The sequence below is a fragment of the Oryx dammah genome, unplaced genomic scaffold (genome assembly GCF_014754425.2).
Source record: "Oryx dammah isolate SB20612 unplaced genomic scaffold, SCBI_Odam_1.1 HiC_scaffold_29, whole genome shotgun sequence".
Classification (NCBI taxonomy): Eukaryota; Metazoa; Chordata; class Mammalia; order Artiodactyla; family Bovidae; genus Oryx; species Oryx dammah.
This window is the reverse complement of record NW_024070213.1, coordinates 55,632,341-55,643,272: the sequence shown is the minus strand read 5'-3', so window position 1 is coordinate 55,643,272 and position 10,932 is coordinate 55,632,341. Positions and strand designations below refer to the sequence as shown.

At 39.4% G+C, this 10,932-nt stretch overlaps 1 protein-coding gene and 1 non-coding gene across 3 annotated transcripts; both read left to right on the top strand.

Moving 5' to 3' along the window:
- Positions 1-1,407: 1,407 nt before the first annotated feature.
- On the top strand, positions 1,408-7,601 carry SLC25A3 (solute carrier family 25 member 3). Of its 2 annotated transcripts, none has more exons than XM_040234932.1 (8): positions 1,408-1,537; positions 1,774-1,934; positions 3,531-3,652; positions 4,889-5,068; positions 5,826-6,007; positions 6,485-6,657; positions 7,075-7,185; positions 7,266-7,601. In XM_040234932.1, exons 2-8 carry the CDS (start codon positions 1,778-1,780, stop codon positions 7,424-7,426), a joined length of 1,086 nt encoding a protein of 361 aa, XP_040090866.1. In that variant the 5' UTR covers positions 1,408-1,537; positions 1,774-1,777; the 3' UTR covers positions 7,427-7,601. The 2 variants fall into 2 exon arrangements, with proteins under 2 accessions (XP_040090866.1, XP_040090864.1); XM_040234930.1 differs by lacking the exon at positions 3,531-3,652 and adding an exon at positions 3,250-3,374 and having other exon boundaries at positions 1,416-1,537.
- Positions 6,169-6,415, top strand: LOC120858979. The gene has a single exon (XR_005720003.1). It is a non-coding gene; the product is annotated as a small nucleolar RNA SNORA53 (small nucleolar RNA).
- Positions 7,602-10,932: the final 3,331 nt, after the last annotated feature.

Genomic DNA, 10,932 nt, shown 5'->3' with positions numbered 1-10,932 from the left:
GTTTGTCCAGTTTTTTTCTTAGGACGCTAATAGTGAATAATTTTCTAATATTGTAATGCTAATTTTCTATAAAAATCTTGCATGCTTATATAGGAATGGAATTTTAGTCAATATTGCTACCATTAGTATACATGACTTAGCTTAATTTTTCAAGTCCATTTAATCAAACAAAAATGGAAGAAGAAAAAAAAAGATACTATCTCACTGAGTTTTCACAAACTCTGCAAGAAAGGTATGACTCCTGTCCAGGACCAGTTACATAATCTGCAGGACCCAGTGCAAAATGAAAAACACAGGGTCTCTTGTTCATTAAGAATTTCAAAACGGTGACAACAGAAATTAAACCAAGCATAGGTCATGTATAACTGTACAGGTAACAGGCCCATGAGGCCAGCTCTGTTTCTACCATTTAACAGACAGGTGCACAGAGATGAAGTAAATTCCCAAAGTTAGGTTAGCAATAGCTAGGGAAATGCGAGAGCCAGAATTCTAACAGAGGTTTGACCTCTACTAAATTCTTCTTAATTAAAGTAGGTCTTGTTTAACTAAAGCTAAAGATTTTGACATTAAAAATCTGCAGCCAGTCACTTTCACTCTAGTTCACCCTTGAACTCCCACTTGTTAAAAGTAATTTATTTAATGCTATCATGTGCGTGCTTGCGTGCTATGTCACTTCACTCCAGTTGGACTCTTAGCAACCCTATGGACTATAGCTCAGGAGGCTCCTGTATCCATGGGATTCTCCAGGCAAGAATACCGGAGTGGGTTGCCATGCCCTCCTCCAGGGCATGTCTTAAGATCATCCCTACCCAGGGATAGAACCTGAGTCTCTTTGTTTCCTTCATTGGCAAGCATTTACCCCTTGCCACCTGGGAAGCCCCAGTGCTGTTATATGTTATATAAACTATTGTGATGAAGCAGCAAGCAGTCTTAAGAATTATTACACGTTTCCTTTTAAAATACTCTCCTAAAGTCTGATGGGAAATGCAGAAAGTCTATGTGTAATGTCAATGGATGCAACTTAAAAAAAAAAAAAAAAAGTACCGTAATGGCAGAAGTTGTGACACAAAATACTGTAGTGACATTCTAACACCGAAATAATATATCATCATGTATCCACATTTTTTTAAAGTGACTACTATATTGGGACTCATTTAAATGAAAAGAAAGGCAGCCAGGATTCTAAGAGAGACGTTTGAAGGTGAAGGGACAAAAAAAGAAGGTCACAAACACGCTCCCACACAGCTCAAAAACCTTGCCCGGAATGCGCGCAAGCGCAGAATGAATCCTCCTGCGCAAAGGCCGGGCCGGAAGGGCTGGGGCGAGTGGGGCGGGGATAGGGTTGCTAGGAGAACGCGATGACGTTAAGGCCTCGGCGTTCTTCTCCGCCAATGGATGCTATCTGCCGGTAGTGACGCGCTGTGTGCGTCGCGCTGACGACGCGCGAAGGGCACAGATCTAAAGGCCCGGAGGACGTTCGGCCTCTGTGAGCTGCAGCGTTTGCGAGAGACCGGTCTTGTGTTCGCCATCTTAGGGAGTGAGTGTGGTTTGGCCTTCCCCGCTGAAGGTGCAGGGAGCAGAGCCCGGGTGGGGTGCTCCTTTGGCTGTAGGCGCGGTGGACTTCCTTCTTTTGGGAGGCCGCTGTGACCTCTTCAAGGGCGCAGAGACGGGAAGAGGCCAGGCCCGCGTGGGGGTTCCCAGCGTGCAGGTGACTTTGGCGGGCCTTCCAGCCCTTTTGGCCTTTCCTCTCACCCCCGCTTCCTCTTTTCCTAGGAAGATGTACTCGTCCGTGGTGCACCTGGCGCGGGCGAACCCCTTCAACGCGCCTCACCTGCAGTTGGTGCATGATGGTCTCGCCGGGCCCCGCAGCGACCCCGCCGGGCCCCCGGGCCCACCCCGCCGCTCCCGCAACCTGGCAGCCGCGGCTGTAGAAGGTGAGGTCGGACCCTGTCCCTATACGGTCGGGAGTTATATTCGTGGCCCCCTCGGCTTTCGTGGCCTGGCCCGGCCTGGAGGACAGGGAAGGACGCGTCAGCCCTTCAGGACGGAGCCCAGTTGCTTTGTCCGAGGATGTCAGCCCGTTCCGCCCTCAGCCGGGTGTTGGATCCTTGGCCCTTCCTCAAGGACGTGGAAGGGCCTAGGCTCTGTTCCCTCCATGACCTCCACGTCCTCGAAAGCCTAGAGGCATAGAGGCCGTGACTAGCTCCTTCTCTTCTCCGCGGTGAGCTCGTTCGGTCAGCAGACAAAGTATTGGGTAAAGCCGCCTTCCTAACTTCTGGCCGCAGTAGTTCTAACTGTATTATCTGTTCTTTGATTTTGCTTTGATTTTCTTAAAAGTACTCCCTCCCTTAGTTGTTACTTTATTCCCTCCCTTGGGTGTTCCCGGGGTCTAATACTAGTAGACACAAGCTACCTGAGATAGCTGAGTCTTTTTTAATGCTCCTGATCTGTAGCCCTGGAGAGACCACAGAAAGGAGATAAGAGTTGCTAGGAATACTTTTGATCATCTCGGTTTTCTTGATGTTTAGACACAACTTTATTTTAATCCTTTGTGTTTTAAATCCCAGTGGAGTGTATATACAGAGAAACTTGAAAACCAAATTGCAGGAAGAGTATTGAAAATGTTACCTACCTTGCACTTGTAAACTGTATAAAGATTTTAAAAAATCATGTATGCCTTTCTGTTCTGTCTTTAGTGTAGGTAAAAAACCTTTACATGATCAATCGGTCCTCCAATTTAGAAAGTTAAATCCGTGGTCATTTGTGTAGTAAATGTATTTGACTGGAGAAATTTGTTTATCTAGTTTTACACTATAGGAATCCATGGGTGGGAATAGTATTGGTTAGTGGTTGGGGTAAGAGGTTTGCAAGCTTTTACACGATTTGAATTTGATTTGTACCTCAGAAATGTGTTCTTATCAGCCAGTAATAATCTGAAGTTTGGTTTTAATTGGAAGAGCTATTAATGATGTAGAAAACTTTCTTTAAAATTAATATGGCATAATGAGAGAGGGATAGTATCTCACAGATAAAAACCTTCATAATCTTTAAATGATTGTTTTGATTTTGGCAGTGGATTTCGTGTTCACACCAGGTGGAAAATTATCTTTGTTTACTTGTAAACCATGGCCAGAGCTGTTAAGATGTTATTGTACTTTTTCCCAAGGAAATGTAGTTTCTCTTGCATTTCCGTGGCCTTAGTCATCTCTGAAGAAATACTTATTTGATTCTTTTTTTTCAATCAAACAGAGCAGTATAGCTGTGACTATGGATCTGGCAGATTCTTTATCCTTTGTGGACTTGGAGGAATTATTAGCTGTGGCACAACACATACAGCATTGGTTCCTCTAGATCTGGTTAAATGCAGGATGCAGGTTTGTTTTTGCATGTTGGACTAAATAAAACATTGTTGAAGCATGGCTATTATCTACTAATAAGCTGTGTGGAAACCTAACTGTCCAAGAGGTAAGTTGATAACCAGTAACATGAGTATTATATTAAAATGCATGGTGTGTCTTGTCTTATTACAGAGTACAGTTGTGAATATGGCTCCGCGAAGTTTTATGCACTGTGTGGCTTTGGTGGGGTCTTAAGTTGTGGTCTGACACACACTGCTGTTGTTCCTCTGGATTTAGTGAAATGCCGTATGCAGGTTTGTATTGAGATGACAACACTGAACATCTCTTTGTGTATGACTTAATTCCAAATATTAAGAGACTTCACAAGTGATAAGAATTTGAAGACATTACAACTGCCAGAAATTTTAGTAGGAAACCAAACTCAAATTTCTTTTACTCAGTAAGATTTTTACTTTAGTGTTTTAAATCCAAGAAATACCTCTTTTAAGATAAAGCTATGTGTTTTCTTTTTTCTTTTTTGCTGCTGGGCTTAATTCTGCCTAGAGTTCTTAAAGGCCTGCTGATTTTTTATGCTCCAAGTAACATTTTATAAGCAGTTACATCCAAATAGCATTTTATAAGCAGTTACGTGTTAGAGCAGGCTGTCATTCTTTGTGTACTGTATGATGTGACTTCATATCTCTTATTTGTTGATAAGATCAAGGCAGAGAACACTGTAGATTTTAAAAAAAGACAGTGTTTGAGTATTTAAAATTTGCGGGCAAAGCTTCTTGCATACTTAACATAAAAAGATTTTCTTTTACAATTAAAATGTCTTAAGTAGGATTATTGAAACAAAAATAATCAAACATCAAAAATTTATTTGTCCCAAACAGGATTAGAAGTCTACTTACCTAAAAGAGAAAGGAAGTTGAAATATTAGCAGGGAGAGGAAGGTGATGTATGTATATCAGCCCTTATAGTACTGGCAGAAATAGATAAGATTTTTACCCCTGTTAGTTAATAGAGTGAATATTAAATATCCCTCTGCTAGAGTGTTTTATGCATGTCTCAAAGTGAATTTAAGTCAAAAGAGAATTATGTTGATGTACCTTCTTAATTTGTATTTAATTTGATTCTCTTAAGTTCACAAAACTATAATTAATGAGCTAGCATATTTCAGGGATGTGGACATGATATGTTGTTTATAAAGTAGCTTTAAGACTAATTTTTAAGCTGTTAGAAGAGTTGGGTGGTGGAAAAATCTCTTAAAGTGTCAGTTTTATTATGTATTTTTATAGGAATTTTATTCTCTTAATAACCTATTAAGACAAGTCTCACTGAAAGAAAGCTAGACTTTAATGTACAAAAAGTTACATTTACAAAGATAATTACAGACATTAAGTGGATAACATGGAGTGAACTTGTGTTTACCTAACTTTGTATAGTTACTAGAGATTATATAAGAACCAAAAGAAAAAATAATAAAATTATGAGAAGTGTTATCCCTTTGGTACATTTAATTTTTTTTCTTCTCGTTTTATGTAAAGGTGGACCCACAAAAGTACAAGGGCATATTTAATGGATTTTCAGTTACACTCAAAGAGGATGGTTTTCGTGGTTTGGCCAAAGGATGGGCTCCGACTTTCATTGGCTACTCCTTGCAGGGACTCTGCAAGTTTGGCTTTTATGAAGTCTTCAAAGTTTTGTACAGCAACATGCTTGGAGAGGTATGTAATTTAATTTTGAAATGGAAAGTCCTAAGCTTTTAACTTAAAGGGTAAGACCAAAAAGCATCTTCTTTGTTTGATCCACCTTATTTTAGAGCTGAAAAAATAGTCTCAGAAATAGTGAACGTGTTTCAAGTCATAAGGCTATTTTAATAGAGACAGGATAAGATAAACTGCATTTCACTAGATTTCAGTGCTTTTTTTTAATGCTGTGCTGCTTTCCAAGGAAGTTGGATTTGAGTTTAAAAATATTCACAGTGTACTATGGTTGATGTTCAGTTCAGTTGCTCAGTCGTGTCCAACTCTACCACCCCATGGACACCAGGCTTCCCTGTCCATCACCAACTCCAGGAGCTTGCTCAAACTCATGTCCATTGAGTTGGTGATGCCATCCAACCATCTCATCCTCTATCGTCGCTTTCTCCTCCCATCTTCAATCTTTCCCAGCATCAGGGTCTTTTCAAATTAGTCAGTTCTTTGCATCAGGTGGTCAAAGTATTGGAGTTTCAGCTTCAGCATTAGTCCTTTCAAAGAATATTCAGGATTGATTTCCCTTAGGATGGACTGGTTAGATATCCTTGGTGTCCAAAGTAAACACTAAATACTGAGAAGTATTCAGTGGCGTGTGTTATCTGTGGACTGTGTGATAGAGAAACACTTAAAATACCTGAAATTTAACCATTTTCTAGAACTGTGTCTTACTGAGAACAGCCAGTGCAACAGCAATTCATGTTCCTCCTTGTGTTTCTTCATTTAGGAGAATGCCTATCTGTGGCGCACATCACTGTATTTGGCTGCCTCTGCCAGTGCTGAATTCTTTGCTGACATTGCTCTGGCTCCTATGGAAGCTGCTAAGGTTCGAATTCAAACCCAACCAGGTTATGCTAACACTCTGAGGGATGCAGCTCCCAAAATGTATAAGGAAGAAGGCTTAAAGGCGTAAGTAAACATTTGCCTAAATATGTAGTATAAAATACTAATTTGATAAAACTGTATTTGTTAGCACATTAACTCTCAGCTTAGGGGTTGGAAAGTACCCTTGTTAGAATTCCTGTCATCTGTGTTCACCGTTAAGAGTTGGCATATATATGGTCAGGCCACACATGCTTCCTTAGATCCACCTTTGTGGATGCCAGTCTTGAGCTGAGTTCTACTTGTAAACTTCTGGTTTCTTGTAGTTCAGTCAAAGAAACATCCAGCAACTTTTTTGGTTGTATAGTCAAAGGTGCTTGAGTCATTGGCATGTAAGATAAATATACCTGCATGTTAGTCTTAGGTTCTGATAGAAATGACATGCACTTGTGCTGCCATTTTTTACTATCAGGACTCGACTGGTATGCGGACACTTCTGTTAGTAATGAAAAACTGCTAGATGAATATGTGCAACTGAGTGAAATAAGTCTTCTGATTTCCTAGGTTCTACAAGGGGGTTGCTCCTCTCTGGATGAGACAGATACCATACACCATGATGAAGTTTGCCTGCTTTGAACGTACTGTTGAAGCATTGTACAAGTTTGTGGTTCCCAAGCCCCGAAGTGAATGTTCAAAGCCAGAGCAGCTGGTTGTCACATTTGTGGCAGGTTACATAGGTATGAACTACTTAGAACATGTTCGTGAAATGAAGAACAAAGAATCAGTTCCATTCTTGACTTCTTTTGTGAGGGAAAAATATTCCAAAGAAGTTTTACCTTTCTGTTGCATTTGATACACTCATAAATACTTGCTAATTAGTTCCTAAAATAATTGTTTTGTGGTTTGCATGTCATAATTAAACTAAGAACAAATTTTAATACAAGAGAAAGTGTTGGTTAAAATCTGAATATAACTTGCAGGGTGGTTCTGTTTTACATAGGATAGACTGCTTTAAAATTTGTCAAGTCTCGCTCTAAAATACAGTTTTTTAAAAAACATAAAATTTTACTACTCATGGAAAGGTTGTCAGCTATCATGTGAAAAAGTTTTTTTAATTGACTCCATAATGGGTCATTTGTCTTGACTTTTTTCAGCTGGAGTCTTTTGTGCCATTGTTTCTCACCCTGCTGATTCCGTGGTGTCTGTGTTGAATAAAGAGAAGGGTAGCAGTGCCTCTCAGGTCCTCAAGAGGCTTGGATTTAGAGGTAGGATTTGTTTCCTCCCCTCTAAAGAAAGAGTAACACTTGGGAGTATGTTTTTCACTTACATTTCGTATTTTATCCAGGTGTATGGAAGGGACTCTTTGCCCGTATCATCATGATTGGCACTCTGACTGCACTACAGTGGTTTATCTATGACTCTGTGAAGGTCTACTTCAGGCTCCCTCGCCCTCCTCCACCTGAGATGCCAGAATCTCTGAAGAAAAAGCTTGGGTACACTCAGTAGATAAATGAAAGCAAATATGGACTGAATCTGCGTGTTGATCAGTGTTTGAGGAAAATGCAGAAGGAACTTTTATATATTTGACAGTGTAGGAAGTTGTCTATTCCTAATATTACTGTAGTACTCTTGTCAAAAGCAAGAGTTTCAAACTTGTGGAAATAAACCCAACTGTACATGATTTGTCTGTGATTTGATAATTATTTTTAAAGCTAAAGAATTAATTCTAAGGTGGAAAGAATTATGCATACATTAAAACCTCAAGGAAAATAATTTACTGTTGGTTGAATACTGTGATCCCTATTTGTAAGTTGTCATGTCTCAAGTTTGGTCACTCGAGAGAGTTCTTACATTTTTAAGAACCTTGCCCTAAATTTTTAAAAACTTGATTTAACTATTCAATTTGAATATGGATAAATATTCATTTGTAGTTACATTTTGACCAACACATTTCAGTATATAATCAAATTTTTACAACTGTTAGTATACTTTTAAAAATCCTAATCAGTTTACTAATCCTTATTTATTTGTAAAATAATTTAATCTAAATTAGGCTAATTCTTAGAATGATAGTTTTTAAAACACCAAAGCTATCGATAGCTAGAAAGTATTTCAGGTAACTTAATAGTCCTTGCACAAATCTGACTTTCTGAGTTACAGAAAGTTTACCTGAAACTATTTTTAGTATAGTTTTTCACAAAGGTACTTACTTGACAACTGGAGTAGGTGAATGCTCTTGAGAAAGTAGCACTTTATATATTCACGCATCTGGAATTTGATTTAAACCCAAACTGATTTTTTTAAAAACTAAGTTTCTCCTTGTCTTTGGCTAGGAATTGTAAAGCCCAGTCTACAATAAAGTTTGTTTTCAAGTCTGATAACATTTTACCTTGAGGCCTTTGGGTATAATAATCTGAGTTTGCAGCCCCTGTGTAAATTATGCAGATGGGACCTCAGGAAAAAAAACTTCCAAGCAGTCTAAACAGCAAGAGAAGTGTTCTTACTACAAGCCCATGTAATAAGGATCAGTGAACTAAGTTTAGAAAACAAGTGTATCTTACTGCATGTTAAACTTCTGTATATTATCATCACCAGGTTTAGTTTAAGGTTCCGGTCTTTGTTTTACCTGTGTTGCAGAGGAAAGGGAAGGGTTATGCTTATAAATTTGGACCAAACTGTCAAAAGGTAGAGCTGCAGTCTGAGCTCAAGCAGTGATGGCTGTGACAGTTGGTGTCACCAGTGTGCATTAGTTACTGTTGTGTGACTAATCATCTGAAATATATTGGCAAGAGACAATATGATCTCAAGCATTTTGTGGATCAGGAATTCAGGAGCATCTGTTGGACCCTTCTGCTTCTGGGTTTCTCCTGAAGTTAAGTGAGGTGGTAGCTCTGGGGTCCTCTCCAAAGGGTTTTTCACATCCAGGCTAGGAGAGATTCTTTGAGTATCTCCCTATTAATGGCTGAACCTTTCCTTGAAAGGCAGCTGGACTTATTTCAGGACTCTGAAGCTGGGTCTTTTTTAGGACTTAGCCTTGAAAGTGATCACGTTGGTCAGCAGGTGGTCAAGGTGATCACTATACTCTTGATCACCTGAAGTCATAGAAGGTCAAATCCCAGCTTCAAAGAAAAGGAACACTGACTCCACCTCTTTCTAGGAGGAGGGTCAGTTACATTGTAAGAGCCTGTGGGATTGGATATGTATGAATAGTGTGTGTGTGTCCAGTCAAAGGTGGATTGTGTGGAATATGTATGAATAGTGTGTGTGTGTGTGTCCAAAGGTGGACTGTGTGGAATATGTATGAATTGTGTGTGTGTGTGTCCAGTCAAAGGTGGACTTTGGATTTAGAGTATGTGGTTCAGCCAAACTTCACCATGAGATGGATTTCCACTGCCAGCCTTGTGGGATTCAAATTTTTATATTCAAGAGAGGCAATAGGTTTTATTTGTGGATATTGACATAAAGTGTGCTTGTTCAAGCTGTCAAGAATTACTTGCTATTTATAGTTCAGAGATACTTCAGAGCTATTACTAAGGTAAAACCATTTCATCAAAATTCAATTAAAGTGACCACTTAAAATATGAATTTCTACTTTATATTTTAAAATTGATTCATGCTGAAAATATAAAGAAATTTTAATAATGTTGTTTTCTCACAGTTTTAATAAAACTTCTGTTCCACAAAGTAGAACCCAGTGGAATGAGTATATATGATTACTAGTTTAATTGGATTATAAGAAAGTCTGATTTTTGCTGAATTATACTTGTGGCTCAGCTGGTAAAGAAGCTGCCTGCAATGCAGGAGACCTGGGTTCCATCCCTGGGTTGGGAAGATCCCCTGGAGAAGGGAAAGGCTACCCACTCCAGTACTCTGGCCTGAAGAATTCCATGGACTATATGGTCCATGGGGTCGCAAAGAGTCAGACATGACTCAGTGACTTTGACTTTCAGTGATACATACAATGAAATTGAAGTTACAGTTTAACCAAATCTGTATCTTGTGAAAGTTTCATGAACTGTTTTGATACCGTTTGCGGGAGTGTCCACAATATTCAAGTTTGGTGCATGGCAGTCAGTCTTCCTGCCAAATTAAGAGTTATATGTTGTTTCTTTAGCACAAATTATATGATCTTCAATGTTATGTGCCAACTTGGATGGGAGGGGGTTTGGGGGAGAATGGATACATGTATATATATATGGCTGAGTTCCTTTGCTGTTCCTCTGAAACTATCACAACATTGTTAATCTGCTATACCCCAATACAAAATAAAAAGTTTAAATTATGTAATTTTTTTACACAATATTTTTATTATTTATAAGATAATTCATAAAATAATTGTTAAAAATCCCAGAAACAACATGGATAAGCTGATTTCAAGCTTCGTTGAATCTAGTGCCTCTCCTGATACATCAAACGAGATATCTTAATAACTAGCTATTCCTAAACTGAGCGACTGAACTGAACTGAACTGAAACAGCCCTTACATCAGGTATTATCTGTTGAATCATTTTCTCTTTTGCATGGCAGCCTTGACTTCACATCCTCAGAAGTTATAGGAGATGTTGATCTCACCATTGATACAGTTCATGTATCTTGAATTTCCTAGAAAGCAACTAAGGTTTTCATGAGTGGCTTTTACAGACTCTTAAAGTGCCATGCATGCAGCAGTCAGGTCGGCTATACTGAAGGGCTTCTTGGGTGGCCCTAGTGGTACAGAACCTGCCTGCCAATGCAGGAGACGTGAGTTCAGCCTCTGGGTTGGGAAGACCGCCTGGAGAAGGAAATGGCAACCCACTCCAGTATTCTTGTCTGGGAAATTCCATGTACAAAGGAACCTGGCAGGTTACAGCCCTTGGGGTCACAAAATAGTTGGACACAACTTGGCGACTAAATAAACGGAATGGAGTTGGCAGGAAGTGGAGAGAACTAAGAGGGAGATTAATAAGAGGTGCAAACTTCGAGTTACAAAGTGAGTCATGGGTATGAAATGTACGGTGGGGAATATAGTTAAT